Here is a 19,856-nt window from a genome sequence, read left to right on the forward strand (position 1 = left end):
CCAGGGCCTGAAGGTCTAGACATCCCCACGGAGATGGGGGAAGATTGGACCTCTTGCTTGGCAAAGTCCTGCGGCATGGAGCAGGTAAGTAAGGGGAAAAAACCTGCGGGGCTTGGCTCTTAGCAAGTTTTTTCTGGGAGGTCACAGGGGACATGCCTAAAGGTTATGCATTGCATCTGGCAAACCAGTCACATATCATGAAGATAGGATGGCTCTATATGTTATATTTCCCCATAAAAAGTGACCTCCCTGGTAGTGTTGCAAAAGCTGTGAGTGGGGCCTTTTATGTACAAGTGTATGTGTGTGTCAGAGAGCTATGCTTACCTGCAAGCCTCCAGGCGATGCTCTATCCAGTCCTCTCCCTCATGCCTGCAAGGCAGGCAAAACGCTGACCTCCTCGTGTGTTCCAGGCCTGCGGCTGCAGGAACAGAGAGGCCCTTCCTCCCAACCCCCCCCCCCCGTCGGCGGGCGCGTGCGCGTGCACGTGTTATAGACGCATTTGGCGCCGTTTTAGCTGGGGGGGAAGGGCGGGTCAGTGGTTTAAAGGAAGGGGCGGCCCTTCCTTAGATGCCACAGCTCATTCATTTCTCTGGCTTAAGGGAGGAAGGACTGGAGTGAAGCACGGGGCGCTGAGGACACACAGTGGCCAGAAAGAATACTACAGTCTTCAGAAGATTGTGGTTTAGCCTAGGAATAGGCTGGTTTTCTTTTCCATCTCATAGTCTTTTCTTTGGCAATACTACTCAGGGGGATAGAATGTTTTTTCTTGCCTAGATTGAAAAGAAAAAAAAAAAAAAGAAGAAAAGTTTTTCTTTGGAAAAAAAAAAAAAAAGAAGGTGTCATCTAGGGTAGAGGAAACATTTTTTATTCCCCAAACAGGTGTTTGGGCATTTAACTATTATAAGTCCCAGGTACCAATAAGTAGCAGGTGTACCTCGGTATTGTACCATGGCATCAAGAGCAGAGGGTACAAAAGGTGGGGATTCCCCCGCAGAATCTGAGGTCTCGGATAGAGCTATGCCGCTGCTTTCCCCACAGGGAGCCTTTGGGCCATCGAGGTCTGGGGCTAGAGCTGACGCGAGTCAACCCAACCCTAAGGTGGTCACGGAGGAGGTGTTACTCGCCTCTTTAAATGAGATGCGGAGAAGCATGGGAGAAATGATAGCCGCAGCCATGCGGGGTAGTAAGCGGAATAGATCTCCGTCACCCGTGCGCGGACCCTCGGAAGAGGAGGTCCTTTCCTCTGGGGAATTGGACCTCTTGGACAGAGACCAGGTAGGTTCAGGGATCGAAGATCCGGATACAGAGGAGTCTGGGGCAGTCTCCCTGAGGGAGAGCTGGTGGATTCAGGGCTTGACGGACTTGGTCCATAAGGCATTCAACCTACCTGTACCAGATCTCCAGGTATCCACGGTTTCAGCTTTGGGCTCACTGAGGGCGCCTCAAAGCAGTGCTGTGTTTCCGATCCATCCTCTATTGGAGGAAGTCTTGTTCCAAGAGTGGAACAAACCAGACAAGGTTTTCTTTCCACCTAAGAAATTTTCTGTCTTATATCCTATGGAAGAAAAGTTTTCCAAGAGATGGGCTTCTCCTGCAGTAGACGCAGCCATCTCATGTGTTAACAAATCGTTAACATGTCCTGTAGAGAACGTACAGGTTTTCAAAGATCCAGTTGATAGACGCTTGGAAGCCCTACTTAAGAACTCCTTCACTTCTGCAGGGGCAGTAGTACAGCCAGCCGTGGCTGCGATTGGAGTCGCTCAAGCTTTATCGGATCAATTTAAGCAAATGCTTGAACTTATTCCTGCCGAGCAGGCAGAAGAATTTTCGGATGTCCCTAAGGCCATATGTTTTACGGTAGACGCAATCAAGGATTCTATCCAACAAGCGTCACGTTTATCATTATCCCTTATCCATATGAGAAGACTCTTATGGTTAAAAAGCTGGGAGGCTGAGCCCCCATGCAAGAAGCTCCTGGCAGGGTTTCCCTTCCATGGAGGACGGCTCTTCGGAGAGGACTTAGATAAATACATTCAGACCATTTCAAGCGGCAAGAGTACTCTCTTGCCAACTAAGAAGAGGGTTCAGGGACCTGCGTTTAAACGACAGTCCTCCCCTGGGCAGGGGCCCTCTAATGCCAAGCAGTATCGACGGCCTCCTGCAAGAACAAACTTCGGCTTCAACAGCAGATCACGAGGACAGGCTGTTAGGGGCAAGAGGCAGTGGTTTCGCAAGCCAGCAAAACCAGCCCCCAAGTCTACCTCATGAAGGGGCGCCCCCACCCACGAAGGTGGGGGGAAGGCTGCGACTCTTTTCGGAGATTTGGGAAGCCAACATTCCCGACGAGTGGGTACGGTCTTCCGTGGCCACAGGCTACAAGCTAGAGTTCCTAAGGTTTCCTCCTCCTCATTTCCAGGAGTCGAGGATTCCAAACGATCTGGAGAAAAGAGCCGCATTAAGGTCGGCTCTAGATCATCTACTTTCCCAGGAAGTAATAGTAGAGGTACCAGTCCTGGAACAGGGGCTGGGTTTCTACTCCAACCTATTCATCATCCTAAAGCCCAATGGAGATGTCAGGCCAATTTTGGACCTAAAGATGGTAAATGCATACTTAAAGGTCCGCTCATTTCGGATGGAATCCGTGCGGTCAGCAGCTGCCACACTCCAAAAGGACGACTTCATGGCGTCCATAGACATAAAGGATGCCTACCTTCATGTTCCAATTTATCAGCCACATCAAAGATATCTACGCTTTATGGTGGCTTCGCGTCATTTCCAATTCGTGGCGCTTCCCTTCGGGTTGGCTACGGCCCCCCGGGTGTTCACGAAGGTTCTAGCTCCAATCCTAGCCAAGCTAAGGATCCAAGGGGTCACGATCCTAGCATACCTGGACGACCTCCTAGTCATAGACCACTCATCTCCCGGCTTGGAACGAGCAGTGGCCCTCACGGTCCAATACCTCGAGAGGTTCGGCTGGGTCCTAAATCAAGAAAAGTCAACATTCCAGCCCACAAGGCAGTTGGAATATCTCGGCATGAGATTAGACACGGAACAACAAGGGGTGTTCCTACCTCTGAGGAAGGTCAAAGCCATCAAGGAATTAATCCTACTGGTTCTAAGCAAGAAAAAACCGACTATTCGCCTATGTATGAGATTACTAGGCAAGATGGTGGCTACTTTCGAGGCGGTGCCATACGCCCAGAGCCACACTCGCATCCTGCAGGCAGCCATCCTGTCAGCATGGAGCAGAAGGCCACAGGCCTTGGATATCCCGTTGCCTCTCTCATCAAGAGTCCGGCAAAGTCTGTGTTGGTGGTTAGACCCTCAGAATCTACTGAAGGGAAAATCTTTCAGCCCAGTGGCTTGGAAGATAGTGACCACAGACGCCAGCCTGACGGGCTGGGGAGCGATTGTGGATGGTTCCACTCGCCAAGGTATTTGGGCAAAGCCAGAGAAGCTTTTACCCATCAACATCTTGGAGCTCAGAGCTGTTCGACTAGCCCTCAGGGCTTGGACGTCGAAATTGCAGGGGCTCCCGGTGAGAATTCAATCAGACAATGCCACGGCAGTGGCATACATAAATCACCAAGGGGGGACCAGGAGTCAGGCCGCTCAGAGAGAAGTGAGCTTGATTCTCTTATGGGCAGAGGCTCATGTGCCCTGCATATCGGCAGTATTCATTCCCGGAGTGGACAACTTTCAGGCGGACTTCTTAAGCCGCCAGACTCTATGGCCGGGGGAATGGTCTCTGCATCCACAAGTCTTTCAAGCACTCTGCCAAAGATGGGGAGTGCCGGACGTGGATATCATGGCATCGAGACTCAACAAGAAGCTAGACAGGTTCATGTCCCGCTCAAGGGATCCGATGGCCTGCGGAACCGATGCTCTGGTTTGCCCTTGGCATCAGTTCAAGCTTCTTTATGCGTTTCCCCCGCCCCAGTTACTACCCCGCCTGCTGCGCAGGATCCGGGTGGAGCACATACCAGTTATCCTGGTAGCTCCAGCATGGCCCAGAAGGGCTTGGTACTCACTAATCCTAAGGATGGTAGTGGGAAACCCTTGGACTCTGCCTCTAAGGCCAGACCTGCTATCGCAAGGTCCGATCCTCCACCCTGCCTTACGGCATCTAAATTTGACGGCCTGGAAGCTGAATCCTTGATTCTCAGGGGTAGAGGTCTGTCTCAGAAGGTAATCTCTACCCTAATCAGAGCCAGGAAACCGGTCTCTAGGGTGATTTATTACAGGGTCTGGAAGGCCTATGTAGGCTGGTGCGAGTCCAAGCTATGGCTTCCTCGCAAGTTCACCATAGATAGAGTTTTAAGTTTTCTCCAGCTAGGAGTGGATAAAGGATTGGCATTAAGCACAATCAAAGGACAGATTTCTGCCCTGTCAGTGTGGTTTCAGCGGCCACTGGCCACCCACTCGCTGGTTAAGACCTTCCTTCAAGGGGTCTTACGTATTAAACCTCCAGTTAAATCCCTGCTTTGTCCGTGGGATTTAAATCTTGTTCTGTCGAGTTTACAGAAACAACCGTTTGAGCCGTTGGCTGAAGTTCCTTTGGTTCTACTGACAAGGAAGTTGGTGTTTTTGGTTGCCATAGTTTCCGCAAGAAGAGTTTCGGAACTGGCAGCCTTATCCTGTAAGGAACCATATCTTATATTTCATAAGGACAAGGTCGTTCTCCGCCCTCATCCTTCCTTCTTACCGAAGGTCATATCCAGTTTTCATTTGAACCAGGATTTGGTATTACCATCCTTCTTCCCTAAACCTACTTCCAGAAAGGAAGGGTTGCTGCATACCTTGGATATTGTCAGGGCCATGAAGGCCTATCTTAAAGCTACAGAGAAGATCCGGAAAACAGATGTGCTGTTTATTCTACCGGATGGGCCCAAGAAGGGGCAGGCAGCTGCAAAGTCCACCATTTCTAGGTGGATTAAGCAATTGATCACTCAGGCCTACGGCTTGAAAGGGTTGCCTCCTCCAGTATCATTAAGGGCTCATTCTACTAGAGCCATGGGCGCCTCCTGGGCAGCGCACCACCAGATCTCTATGGCTCAAGTTTGCAAGGCGGCAACCTGGTCTTCTGTCCACACATTTACAAAATTCTACAAGTTGGACGTAAGAAGGAATACTGATACTGCCTTCGGGCAGGCAGTGCTGCAGGCTGCAGTTTGAGACCCTCGGATTCCGGGGGCTCCTCTTTTTTTGAGTTAAATTTAAAATTTAAGATTATTTTTCTCAAATAAGTTGGATTTATTATGATTTGAGTATATCTCTAAATTAAATCCTTTTGTCTTGGAGATGTTCTCCCTCCCCTCATTGTAAGCATTGCTTTGGGACATCCCATATAGTAATGAATGCCGCTCTGTGTCCCGTGATGTAACGATAAAGAAAAAGAGATTTTTAATACAGCTTACCTGTAAAATCTTTTTCTTGGAGTACATCACGGGACACAGAGCTCCCACCCCTCTTTTGAGGACCATTTTGGGAGGCATACTGCTTGCTACAAAACTGAGGTACTCCTCCTATGGGAGGGGGTTATATAGGGAGGGGCATTTCCTGTTTGAAGATTGCCAGTGTCTACACCTGAAGGTACTCCATATAACCCATATAGTAATGAATGCCGCTCTGTGTCCCGTGATGTACTCCAAGAAAAAGATTTTACAGGTAAGCTGTATTAAAAATCTCTTTTTTTTTTTTTGAACTCCTGCTTTAATGTGGCCTTTCATTGCTGGGTCTTGTATGACTTCAGTGATGCTATGTAGGGCCAGATTGCATGTCTCTGCATTTGGATTTTTTTTTTCTCCACCCCTTCAGGGGATTTCCTCGTAAAATGAAAATTAATACATATTTGTTCAGAAATCAATTTGGAATGAATCTTTTGTCCACAGGTGCTTTCTAACCCAGAATTCCTTGCTGAGGGAACAGCCGTTAAAGATCTTAAGAATCCTGACAGGGTGTTGATTGGCGGAGACGAGACTCCTGAAGGGCAAAGAGCAGTGCGTGCTCTGTGTGCTGTTTATGAGCATTGGGTACCCACTGAAAAAATCATCACCACCAACACTTGGTCATCTGAGCTTTCCAAACTGGTAGGTGTTTTGTCCATTTCTGCTGTTGACACACTTTTTCTCTGTAGAAGGTAGACCTAAGGTGTGTGGGTGTAAATATATGAATGAATGAATGACTTGTATAGCGCAACGCATGCGAACTGAATCGCCTCTGGGCGCTTTTTCCAGCCAGTATCTGCTTGGCTGGTGCGGTCATTTTTACCCCGTAGGATCATGACACGCTTGGGACACAGTCATACACATATATGGAACTCCCGTGTTCTAGCGGGATGAACATTTGGCACAAGCCAGTTGGAACTGAAGTAGCTTATCTGATCTTTTGCCAAAACTCATGACAGATCGACCCATACAAGCCAGTTTATGTTAATGGTTAGACATTTCCCAAACAAACATTAGACAAACCAACCAGTACATCTTCTGGCCCCTGGGTTTTAAAAAAACTGCATGATGAGATAATTGCACTTTTGCCTTGTAACTCTGAGATTGTGTTTATTTGCTACAAGATTCAATGGTCTCAATAGAGTTGAACCATATCTGTGTTTGATATCTAAAGCATGCTAGTAGGTTAATTGGCTTTCTCACAAGTGAACCAGCATTTAAACTTTTGAAAAGTCCTGCCTTGGATCACACGCCAAGACCACTGTTTGTCAGCCAGAAAATCCTCCTCTCTGCCCCTCCCTGATTTAGTTGAACCTTGTTTCCGAGACCTTTATTGCTAAGCTTTTGCCATTCTATTTCACTTCCATTTTTCCAGCTAGGCGGGCTTGGTTGACCATAAGGTAAGGGGCATTCCTACCTGACCATTGAAAGGTAGCTGGCATGTCTTTGCAATGAAGTCTGGGAAATCTGGCCTCAGTATTGTTTGACAGTGGAATGGCGATTGCCCTCAGCTTGAGAAGGGCAACAAAAAAAAATGTATGTTCTTGTAATAAAGTTTATTAGCAGCCATGTTGCGATATCTGGTCTTGGATGTGGTGTGTGTGTGTTTTTTTTTTTTTTTTTTTTTTTTTTTAAGCTGGCCACACACCTTAGGCCCCATACACACGATTATATTTTTGGCAGACTTTTGTGTTCAGATTTACCAAAACCATGTAGTGCAAGGGCCTACCTGATTGCATACAAATTGAAACTCTTAAGGTTTTACCCCCTTACTACATGGTTTTTGGTAAATCTGAAGACCAAAATCTGCAGAAAATCTAATAGTGTGTGTGTGTGTGTGTGTATGGGCTTTAGTCTGCTAATGTAGGACTAAACTCTGTAAACGCAACACTGTTGGCAGGAAGACTTTGCTCACAGAAGAGGCTCTGCATGTCCTGAATATACACTGCTAAAGTCCTCCCAACATATTGCCGATATTGTCTGCTAGTTATTGTGTCAACTAAGCAATCCAGTCTCATTCTTTACAATTGGAAAATCCCTCACTCTACATGATTACAAAATTTTGGTAGCAAAAAAAAAAAAATCAGACAACGCTATCACTAGCTTTATGGTCTATGGGTTTATGTAGGTTTTGACGGTTATAAGGAAGTTACAGTAGATTATAAGAACCATCTGGGCAGGGACTGACTTCAATTATCTTTTTTAATGTAAGAATTCACTCACCCGAAGTGCCGGGGTTGATTCTACTTGAGTAGAGGTTTGTTTCACTTTGTAAAGTTTTTATATTTGCAAAATTTTTTTTGTTTTAGTAAATTAAGTTGCATAGTAGGTGAAGTTTAAAAAAAAAATAAAGTCCAACCTGTGTGTGATTATTAGGGATGCACCGAAATTTTGTCCAAAAATTGCCTTTTCGGCATTATGCTCCTGGTGCCGCCCATTATGGGGGTGTCTTTTTGTCCGATCTCCTCTCCTCGAGCTTAACTACACATGCCGCTGTGACAGTCGGCACACTGATCCAATGGTGGGACATTTGAATCAGTGTGACGTGTCACAAGAGGCGGGACATTGTTACTGCGGCCTTGTGTAGTTAAGCTGCGTGACACCGAGGTTCCCGCAAGGAGGGAGGGCACTGGCAAGCTGCATTGATCTTTTAGTATGTCCCCAGTCTCTGACCATCTCCTCCTGTATAAAAATATTTTTTTAAACGGTCCCTTTCAGTTTTTGGGATCTTCTATTACCATTTTCGGTATTGGTTTCGGCACCAGAAAACCCATTCGGTGCATCCCTCGTGTTTATATGTCAGTATCACATTACATATGTCAGTAAATCCTTGAACATTGTGGTTGTTCAGGTGCTTATCTAATAGTTTAAAAAAAAAAACATCAATGCCCCCCCGCTAAAACCACTGCCTGTGGCAGGGAATTCCACACTCTTGCTGCTCTTACAGTAAAGAACCCTCTACGCAGTTAAGGTTAAACCTCTTTTCGTCTAATTTCAGTGAGTGACTACGTGTCTTATTAAACTCCCTTCCACAAGTTTTATCCCTATTGTGGGGTCACCAATATGGTGTTTGTAAATTGAAATCGAATCCCCTCTCAAGAGTCTCTTCTCCAGAGAGAATAAGTTCAGTGCTCGCAACTCTTCCTCATAACTAACATCCTCCAGACTGTATTAGCTTTGTTGCTTGCGGGACGTTGCGAAAAGTCCTGCAAGCAGCATCGTTGGGAGTGCTCAAACACCCTGCCCATTGCAATGAATGGGCAGCGCTTTGAAAGCACTGTAAAGCAGGACTTTTTAACTTGGTTTTTAAAATAAAAAAAAATAAAAATCCCGGTAGCAGCCAAAATGCTCCCCAAAAACGAGAGGCGCTTTAGTGCTAATGGCCAGGCACTGCAGTGTGAAATGGGTTTTAGTCTGCCAAGCAGTGAAATTGTATTCTTCCCTCTCCTCCCTTGTCCATCTAGGCTGCCAATGCATTTCTTGCTCAAAGAATCAGCAGCATTAACTCCATCAGTGCCCTGTGTGAAGCCACTGGAGCAGATGTTGAAGAAGTGGCCAGAGCTATCGGCATGGACCAGAGAATTGGAAACAAATTTTTGAAAGCCAGTGTTGGTAAGTATTGCAGATCTTGCTGTTTTTTTGCTCAGATATGTTGCCTTATTTGAAAATCAACTTTCTTATTTAATAGGAAGTTACTTTTACTGTTATGTAATCTATTAATACTCCATAAGCCTGTGCAGGAATTTACCTGATCAGTCTGCACAGATTTTAGATGGATCATTTTTAATTCAGTGCTGGTCACAAACTTAGGCTCCATTCACACTAATGCGTTTTTTTGGTGCATTTTGCAGAAAAGCAGGGAATTTTTTTAACATGGGTTCCAATGGAACATGTTCACATCAATGCTTTTTTTGTGCCTCTGCGTTTTTGGAAAGGGTCAGGGACTTTTTTTTCCCTGCAAAAAGCAGCATTTTGCATGTAATAGATTCCAAAGTACTGCGTTTTTACCGCGATTTGCGTTTTGCATTTATTTTTTACCTGTTTTTACCTGTTTATAGCTGGTTGTTAAATGAAATGTAAAATTGACGTAAAAAAAAAAATTAAAACGCAAATCGCGGTGAAAACGCAAGTCAAATGCAGCAAGCACCGCAAAAAGCACTGCAAAAATGCTCAAAAGTAACATGCATAGGTGTGAATCGAGCCTGAAAGTGGAGGTCTTTCTTGTGAAAGTGGAGGTCCACCCTAAAAAAAGACACCAAAATCCTGCTAAAAAAATGAAGCCTTCTTCTTTTTTTTTTTTTTTTTTGATTTACCAGAAATTGCAGTTGCTATGCGGATCTTCCTAATCTACCTATTCCGCGGCAGGTCTTCCTCGTCCTCCTCGCGCTGTCTTCTGGTGAATGGGGCACACTGCCTTCTGGGAACTGTATAACCCAGTTAGCAGCGGCCCATTCACAAAGCGTTGCGAGACTCGCGCATGCGCAGTAGGAAACGGGGAGCTGCAAGGCTCCGCAGCACTGGGACCTGCCAGGATCGGCCTCGGGGGGGGGGGGGGGGGGGGGGGGCAGACATTGCGGGTACCTAGGACAGGTAGGTGTCCTTATTAAAAGTCATCAGCTACAGTGTTTGTAGCTGCTGACTTAAAAAAAAAATATATATATTTAAATTGCGGGTGGGACCCCCCTTTAAGAAATCCATTTAATTTAGTCACGGCAACACCCCTTGCTTTTAAGTTTTCCAGTGGTGTTAGATTTCAGTTCTTGTGCTAGCAGTTTCTGTACACAATGTAAACATTTTAATAGGATTGAGTTGTGTTGCTGGGTCATTTTCAGGCTTAGTGGGACAGTAAACACTGTTTACTGGAATTATTCTTTCAGTGCTAGGTTTGGTTAAAGCCCAATTCAACATTTTATTTTTTTTAAATTGGCAAAATAAAACAAATGTTTTGCCTTTGTCCCTGGCTAATTTTCCGTTTTAATCAGTTAGGCATGAATTAAAGGTGTGTGTGTGTGTGTGTGTGTGTTTTATTTATTTTTTTCCCCCTGTGACTAAGGCTGGGTTCACGCTACAGCACAGAGCGGCTCACAGCAGGGGGTCCAGTGTGTGTCCATTCACTGGTTCAGGTCCAAATTCAGCCCAAGATTTTTGGGCTCAATTTGGACCTGAAACAGACCAAAACACACACAGGACCTCTGTGCAATTCGCACCAGAGATGTGAGAGACGGTCACAATCTCCTGCTATGCGAATTGGATGTGGAGAAAACCACATCCAATTCACAATAGTGTGAACCCAGCCTAAAAGTGAGGAATAAACCAAAATTGAGTTGCCATCAGAATTACATTGGCAACGTGGATGTGAAGGAAAATTTCACCAACGGGACGCAGATGGGGGTAAAGAAAAAGTAGTGGTGGTTTCACTATTCCCACTTAATCTAAACTAAAATGCTTCTTCTCCCTTTTTTTTTTTTTTTTTTTTTTTTGTTCTTTTAAAATCTCTTTATGCATTTAAAGTTCTTAATTTTTTACAAGGTTAAAAATAAATTCTGTAGAGATGTCAGTTCAGACACCGAGAGAGAAACCATGTTTGCCCTATACAGTAAAAGTTTTTTAAGGGAGGAAGTTTACTGTGTGTTTTTTTATTTTTTACCATACAGCAGTACTGATCTATAACGCATTAACTAAAGCAAACCCTTTTTACGTGTTTATTTAGTTGTATTTCAAACCTGTAAAAAATGTTTTCTTTTTTGTACAGGCTTTGGCGGTAGCTGCTTCCAGAAAGACGTGTTGAACTTGGTTTACCTTTGTGAGGTTCTGAACTTGCATGAAGTAGCAAGATACTGGCAACAGGTACATCCTGCTTCTGAGATCCCAGTGTTCTAAAATAGGTTTTGCCCCTTCTGGAAAATGCTTGCTTGCAAACCTTTTTAAACAGCATGGTCTTAAAATCCTAGCTGCTGGTCTGAAATAGGCCTAAGATCGGGGGAGATCAGAATACACTCTGTGGGTATATGTTGGGTTTTCTATAAACCTTTTGTGACCATCGCTACCAGTTGTGGGCTAATAAGCCCAGAAGGTCAAAACTGTGCATTTCATGGGTCGGCCATCTAAATCGGCACAGGCCATATGATTCTTTAGAAACCTCACTAAAAAGAGCAAGCCACTTACAATTTTGAAGCTTGCCTTCTGACATGGCATTCAGAGGTGGAGGGTAGGGTGACCACATTTCCAAGCTACCATTCAGGGACACCCCCTTTCCAAAAATCAGCTTGTGCTGTAACGAATCACAGCACAGTGATTGGACACCATAGTCGGGATTTATGATTTCTCCAATCGCAAGCAGGGGGCGGGATTGTGCGCCTCCAGGCATTCCGGGCCAGGACAAGTACTGTCGGTAAGTAAAGCGGTGATGTGTCGGCTTTTTTTGGGGCCATCAGAGCGGCCCCGGGGTGGCTGTGTCAGTTTTATTCCAGGAAACTGTATTGTCCTGGAAAAAAGGTTCCCGGGCAACCTGGGACACGTGGTCATCCTAGTGGAGAGGTATATATCAAACTTATCCAGCATACTGTCGTACAAATATTTTTCATGTGGGGTGTTTTTTATTATTTTCTTCTTCTCTTACCACTTCTGCAAACTCTAGCGAGAGACTTATTCAGTTTGTCATCTATTGTCTCCATCTCCGTTTTGCATAATGGTGGTGTTTTTCCAAAACTTTATTCATTATTCAGTTTCTTTCTTTTTTCAGAAAGAGAAAAATGTAAATGGTTAAATCGCATTATTAGTATTACCCTCTACTTAACTTTTAGAGATTCAGGGCCAGATTCACGTAGGGCAGCGGCGGCATAACGTATCGTAGATACGTTACACCGCCGCAATTCTTCATCGCAAGTGCCTGATTCACCAAGCACTTGCGATGAAAACCTACGCCGGCGCAAGGCGGGCCAATTTAAATGGGCGTGTGCCATTTAAATGAGGCGCGCTCCGTTTCCGAACTCCCGCCGTGCTTTGCGCGAAGTGACGTCATTTTTTCGAACGGCGACGAGCGTAATTCCGTATTCCCAGACGGCTTACGCAAACAACGTTATTTTTTAAATTTCGACGCGGGAACGACGGCCATACTTTATACAGCAATACGATTGCTATGTAAAGTTAAGGCACCAAAAAACGACTAACTTTGCGACGGGAAACTAGACTAGCGGCGACGTAGCGAACGGGAAAAAACGGCGGGAATCGCCGTAACTCCTAATTTGCATACCCGACGCTGGTTTACGATGCAAACTCCCCCCAGCGGCGGCCGCGGTATTGCATCTTAAGATCCGACAGTGTAAAACAATTACACCTGTCGGATCTTATGGATATCTATGCGTAACTGATTCTATGAATCAGTCGCATAGATAGAAACAGGGATACGACGGCGTATCAGGAGAAACGCCGTCGTATCCCTTTTGTGAATCTGGCCTTCAGTTCTTTTCCCTACCCTTCTCTTTTTTTTTTTTTTTTTTTTTTTTTTTTTTTTTCCACCCCTTTCTTACCCAGCAAAAAGTGGTGTTCATGCAGAAGTGCCTTCTATCCCACTCTATCCCACTTATTACATCTATGCTTTCCAATTTATAGGTTATTGATATGAATGACTATCAGAGAAGAAGGTTTACCTCCAGGATCATTGATTGTCTCTTTAACACTGTAACAGACAAGAAAATTGCTGTCCTGGGATTTGCATTTAAGAAAGACACTGGGGACACAAGGTAAGCAACATGGCCGTTGAAACCATCCTTGCACAGGTGCATTCTGGGAAATGGAGGCTCTATTGTCGGATAGGCTTAGTATGCCACTAAAACTCATTTTATACAATAGCGGCACAATCTTGACTATGTGAACTCCACAATAGTTATCAACTACTCATGCTAGCAGGTTTTGAGACTCCCATTTTGTTTCATCTAATGACCATGGAAGCCAGAGCTGCTGTGCACTGAGGTCCCTGTTGTGAAGGCTAAGAAGCATGTGAACACTCTGCGTCATTATTGGGTATCCTCAGTACTTTTATATTGGGTTTAATTGTTTTTCTTCTTTACCTCCAGAGAGTCCTCCAGTATTTATATATGTAAATATCTCATGGATGAAGGAGCGAATCTGCACATCTATGACCCCAAAGTACTTAAAGAACAGATTATTATGGATTTATCCCAGCCAGGTGTAGCGAAGGATGACAGAGGTAAGGGCAATGGAACGGTCTGAGCACTCATTTATTACAGAAGCCTTTTTTATCTTATAAAGCTAATATTTAGCATCTTATTCAAAGTGTGTGACTGGAACTTTATGCTATGTACTTTCTGTGTTTTGTAGTTGCAAAGCTGGTCCATATTTCTACAGACCCATATGATGCCTGTGAAGGAGCTCATGCCATGGTGATCTGCACAGAGTGGGACATGTTTAAGGTTGGTGAGAAATGGCCCATCCAATCCACTTTGATTTAGATAACCATCATTTTATTTTAAATTCGAATGCCACTCTTACTTTTGAGGGAAGGTTTCCTACTTCCAAAGATGTGGAAGAGGGCCAACTAAGCAAGGTAAAGTTCCCCTAAGGCTCGTCATAGACCGTGCAAACTTCTTACCTGCAACCATGGGTTGCAGGAAAGAAATTGCTAGATTCTTCCATCAACACAGCCCGTGATGACAGGGGAATCCCTCCTACAGAGAAGGTGGGGGTTATTTACGAAAGGCAAATCCACTTTGCACTACAGGGGAGACATGCAAGGAAAATAAAAAACAGCATTTTAGCTTGCACATAATTGGATGATTAAATCAGCAGAGCGCCCCCCCCCCCCTTTCATTACAGATCTACACCTCAGATTTACAGCGACTGCACTTCCAAGTACAATTTCAAGTGCACTTTGCACAAGTGGATTTGCCCTTTGTAATTGACCTCCATTGTGTTCTCTTGAGTGGGGCAAGCTATCCTTGCTGGGAGAACAGTGGTTGCTAGCGGCTATAACAGCCACCAGCCATAATCGCATGTAAAGTCCAGCAGGCTGGTTGTATCAACTTGGGTACATGGTTCAAATCTTTTGGTTCATGCTGAACCGGTCGAAATTCGAACGCTCTGACTGGCTTAAAGCGGGGGTTCATCCTAAAACTACTTTCTAGTATTACAATGTCCCGACACATTACAATACAATTATGCCTATATTTTTTTTTTTTTTTTATGCTGTACATACCTTGGTACAGCTAATTCACCCACGGCTTCCGGGTTGCGAATCCCGCGGGAGTGGGCGTTCCTAACTTGCTGGTGATTGACGTGATGACCAAAAACGAGCTCCCCCCGTCGCATAAGCTGCGTCACGATTGCCGAAAGAAGCCGAACGGCGAGTCGGCGCTATACTGCGCACCGCCGTTCGGCTCCTTTCGGCAATCGTGGCGCAGCTTACGCGACGGGGGGGAGCTCGTTTTTGGTCATCACGTCAATCGCCAGCAAGTTAGGAACGCCCACTCCCGCGGGATTCGCAACCCGGAAGCCGCGGGTGAATTGGCTGTACCGAGGTATGTACACCATAAAAAAAACAAAATGGGCATAATTGTATTGTAATGTGTCAATAGGACATTGTAATACTAGAAAGTAGTTTTAGGGTGAACCCCCGCTTTAAGGAATTTTGCTGCTGCCGCCTTTTTTTTTTTTTTTTTGAGTAATCTTGGCTCTGATTATTTGTGGGGGGGGGGGGGGGGGGGTGGTTATACGAAATGAGCCCTTCCTGTTTTTTTACCAATTCGAAATTGCAGTACATGTTAATACAGTTTATTGAAAAATCTTATTATTCAAAATCAAAGTATGCCTTTCCCACGTTTATAAGTGGTCTCAAAAGCTCCTGCCAGTCTTTTTCCCTAAATGAAGAGCTGGGGAGTGGTGTGTGCATTCCAGGGATTCAGAGCAGCTTGTGCATTGAGCATCGGTACGCCAGGCAATAGTCCTGGATGGGGGTATGCTTGTAAGGGTAGCTACAGCAGGGTTCCGACAGACTCTACAAGGCAGCTATTAAATATTATTTAATTCTTTTTTTTGTATTTGTTGCAATTAACGTGTTCTGTTCTATCAGGAATTGGATTTCCATCGGATCCATTCTAAGATGTTAAAGCCAGCGTTCATATTTGATGGAAGAAGAGTTCTAGATGATCTCCATGGAGAACTACAGAATATCGGTTTCCAGGTACAGAGCGACTATTATATAACTGGCCTTGGTGTTAAAACATGCTAACTGTAAATTCTTTGACGTGAACCTGTATTCTTTTAAAACGGCAAGACCTTAAAATGTATTGGCCAAAAAATATTGTGCTGCAATCCTAAATTTCCCTTCGTTATTGAAACCTGCATTTATGACTACACCCTGCCAAATGCAAAACCTCCCAGTTCAACTGCCTCGGAAGCCAGTAAGAGCACAAGGAATAGGGGCAGGGCTCAAGTCCTGTGGGAACGGAGTTCCTGCACTTTTTTCACAGCAGGAATGCAGTTCCCTTTGCAGGACTAGAGCAGCCGAGCCAATCCTTCACTAAGCGGCGATGCCCAGCTCGAGTCACTGTCAGGGGCAGGCGAACCTTGGTAATCCTTTTATGTTACTGGCCGCTTCCTGTATATGGATTCATCGGGGAGTGTGCGGGTATTCCGTCACTTCCTCGATGCCGCAATGTCTCCTGGGAGCTTTTGTCATTGTTCCCAGGAGACATTGCGGAGGTCTGCCGCGAGTTATCGCAGGATTTAGAAGACCTCCGCAATGTCTCCTGGGAACAATGACAAAAGCTCCCAGGAGACATTGCGGCATCGAGGAAGTGACGGAATACCCGCACACTACCTGATGAATCCATATACAGGAAGCCGCCAGTAACATAAAGGATTACTAAGGTACAGTGGATCGAAAAAAACAAAAAACATGCGGTTTAGTAATTATGCATATGAGTGTATCATATTTTTTTTTTTTTTTTTTTTTTGGGGGGGGGGGTGGATCTTGGGTGGAAGTTCCCACACTTTTTTCCGCAGGACTTGACCCCTGAATAGGGGGGTTGGTAGTTTGTGGTGGAGCTTCTTCATAATTTTCAGAGGGACAGGCTTCAGAGATGGGAATAGAAGGCAGAGCTTTTACTTGCAAATCGTAACATTTCGTTTAAGTTCAGAGCCAAGCGGCTCCAGCCATTTTCCTGTGTCGCATTGGATCTGTGTTTATAGTTTGATCAGATTCTTTCCCATTCTGTCAGTGGTTTTGTAGACGATGATCTAAATCTGATTAAACCAAATTGAAAATGTCAAGTTTTCTGATGTTGCAACGTCATCATGAAGTTCTTCATTAGGTCACCGTATTCCACCCTGTTTGCATCAGTAGTCCAGTCATATACAGGAACCACCCTGATGCATCTGGTTAGTTATCTGTTTAGTGAGATAACCCATTCCTGTATTTATTTATTTTAATTGGTCGGATCTCCAGCCTTGGCCGTGTTTCCAGGAATAAAAAGCCAATTGGCTGTTCTAAGGAAGAAGTTCTGGTATTCAGGCAGACTGTTCTATGGGTGGAACCATGCAGACGTTCTGTAATTCGAACAGATGAGTAACAGGAAGACTATAAACTTTTTCCAGCATGACTCACATATTTGAACTTGTGTATGCTGAGCCTTTATAAACCATTATATCCAAAGTTTTGCAACACTGCCCTTTTTTTACAAGGCCATAGCTGACCCCTCTTTATAAAATATATCATTTTGTCGTAATATGTGTGGTTCAAAATACAAAAATATAATTTTTTTTCCCCACATAACTGGCAGATGGTGTTTATTATTCAGGACTTGCATCCTTTTGGATTTTTGTAACCTGATAACAATTTTGCATTTTTATGCTGCCTTTTTGCCACGCCTGATTATCACAACCTTTTCCAGGTGCTCACATGGACAATTGTTTGGGATTTTAAAATTCATTTAGGTGCAGGTTAAAGGGGAGTTCCAGCCAATATTTATGTTTATTAAAAGTCAGCAGCTACAAAAAGTGTAGCTGCTGGCTTTTAATAAACAGACACTTACCTGCTCCGGCGTTCCAGCGACGCGCCGGCCGGGGCTCCGCTCCACTACCCCCCCCCCCCTATCCAGCCGGCGTCTTCATTGTCACTGTGGGCACCCGGCCGTGACAGCTTTCGGCTTCACGGCTGGGCACCCACTGCGCATGCGCGAGCGGCACGGCGCTGTTTGATTGGACAGGCGATCGCCTAGGACCTGTCACGTGTCCTAGGCGATCGCCTACAGGGAGGTGCTGCCAAAAGGCGATTAAGCTTAATCGCATTTGCACCCACTCGGCAGAAGGAGGAAGTGCCCCCCCCCCCCCAAAAAAATGACTTGCCAAATGTGGCATGTAAGGGGGTGAGGAGTGGGGTAAGCGGAAGTTCCATTTTTGGGTGGAACTCCGCTTTAATTAGGGAGGGTGAAGTTTTTTTGAACCTGACTCGCAACCATCACATTTTTATTGTTGGCTTAAAGCTACTTAAAGGGGTTGTAAAGGTTCATGTTTTTTTACCTTAATGCATTAAGGTGAAAAAACATCTGATGTTTGACAGCCCCCCCCCCCCCCGTTTACTTACCTGAGCCCTCGAAAGTTCCGCGTCATGAACGAGCAGGCTTCTCGGTTCATTCATTGGATGATTGATAGCAGCGCAGCCATTGGTTCTCGCCTAAGGCCAAACGTCGCTCGTGGCGTTTTCCCATGATCGTGGCGAGCTGCGGGTAGGATGTTTTAGGCGAGGCCGCGGCTTCGGCCTAGTCTGCGGCCTTTTCCCAGGATCGCAGCAGACTAGGCAGACGCCGCGGCCTTTTCTAAAAACTTGGGACCGGCGCAGTGTCCATCAGGAAAAAAAATCCATTTGAATTTTTTATTTTTTTATCGCAGATTTTTTTGGGGGCCAAAATTACCCAGCTCTACTTGAACCCATAGAAAACATGGGACTGTATATAGGGCAGTATATACTCTAGACTACAGGCAGAGGCTTTTTATACTGTATGTGTACCTTGCATTTGCTGGGGTGTCGGTGATCTTTTGTACAGGGCAATTCATAAGACTCGTGTACAATCTGTTCTCTTTTGCTTGACCAATGTAGCTTCATAAAAAAATAAAAATTGTGTTGTAAAAGGTAATGTGTTAATTTTTACTGTATATTCTTACAGGTAGAAACTATTGGAAAAAAGGTGGCCTCCAAGAGGATCCCTTTCACACCGACAGCAGATATGCCCAAGATCAGTCTTGCTGATATCCCTCATAAGAAGCCCAGAGTATAATGTATCCCAGAGGCGGCATAAAGCTTGTGGATTCTAATCGTATCATGTCATGTCTGTGGGCACACTATTTGCCGCATTACCTTTTTTGTCTGTGTCCACAGTGACTACAGTTATCTAGGTACATTGCATTTATAATTCCTATCTTAAGTATGAGATAATTTATTTGTAAATAATTCACTTTACAGCCATGCTTGGCATTATGTCTGCCAAACCCTTGCAGTAAATTTGAAGACCAAACAGCCATGCTTTGCTCATTTTCATTTAGGTACAGAATGTCATCTTTTAGTTGCCCTCTATAACCAGTCCTGTATGTAAAGAGGATGGCACTGTAAATGCATCCTACCATCTTTTGTGACCCAGACAACTTTTCTCAGTCTTTTGTATTTTGATATGTATAGGAATACTTTAAAAACGGTTCTATTTTTGGAATGTTTTTTATATTTTTATAAGCCTGTATCATGCTTCTGTCACTGACACCTCGAATAAGGGTGTTATGCTAACCATACCAAAAAAAGGTGTTTTTTGTAATGAATATTAATAATAAAATAAATGATCTGTAACTTCTTTGAAATGGTCTTTTGATATATTTTTCCGCAGCTCTGATGTACTTTACTTTCCATGAACATAGCAGAAGTTAATGTCCTGTTCCTGTAAAAGGAGAAGGGGTGGGAATGTATTTGTCTAGTTTTATAAGCATTTACATTTGGAAATGAAAAAATAAAAGGTCTTCCTCCACTCCATCTGGGCCCTCGTGCAGGAGGGATTAGATGGGGGGGGGGGCACAGAAAGCCAACTTGTGGAGTGTGTGTAAACCAGGGATCGACAAATCCCGGGCGCCAGGTCGCCCTGGGCGACTAGAAATAGGGTCCTGGCGACTTGGCTTGGAAGGGCTGGAGCCATCTGGTGGTGAGCCGTTGGTATTACAAGTTATTACCACCAGATGTGTAAGCTGGCGCCATCTGGTGGTGGCCGTTGGTATTACAAGTTAAACAGCAATTCTAATGTAATTTTTCACTGCCATCTTCTTCCCTCTAATTAGAACCCCCAAACATTATATATATTTTTTTATCCTAACACCCTAGAGAATAAAATGGCGATTGTTGCAATACTTTTTGTC

The 19,856-nt window shown here is 44.7% G+C and overlaps 1 protein-coding gene across 1 annotated transcript in view; it reads left to right on the forward strand.

Annotated features, from left to right (window-relative positions):
• The window catches only part of UGDH (UDP-glucose 6-dehydrogenase), a 38,703-nt gene extending 19,393 nt beyond the window's left edge, over window positions 1-19,310 (forward strand). The window contains exons 5-12 of the mRNA XM_040335118.1: window positions 5,892-6,089; window positions 8,912-9,059; window positions 11,200-11,294; window positions 13,059-13,189; window positions 13,523-13,656; window positions 13,788-13,879; window positions 15,535-15,645; window positions 18,629-19,310. Coding sequence (XP_040191052.1) covers window positions 5,892-6,089; window positions 8,912-9,059; window positions 11,200-11,294; window positions 13,059-13,189; window positions 13,523-13,656; window positions 13,788-13,879; window positions 15,535-15,645; window positions 18,629-18,739 — 1,020 coding nt within the window. The 3' untranslated portion in view covers window positions 18,740-19,310. The remainder of the gene's footprint in view (window positions 1-5,891; window positions 6,090-8,911; window positions 9,060-11,199; window positions 11,295-13,058; window positions 13,190-13,522; window positions 13,657-13,787; window positions 13,880-15,534; window positions 15,646-18,628) is intronic.
• Window positions 19,311-19,856: the final 546 nt, after the last annotated feature.

This window comes from Rana temporaria, chromosome 1 (genome assembly GCF_905171775.1).
Source record: "Rana temporaria chromosome 1, aRanTem1.1, whole genome shotgun sequence".
Taxonomy (NCBI): Eukaryota; Metazoa; Chordata; class Amphibia; order Anura; family Ranidae; genus Rana; species Rana temporaria.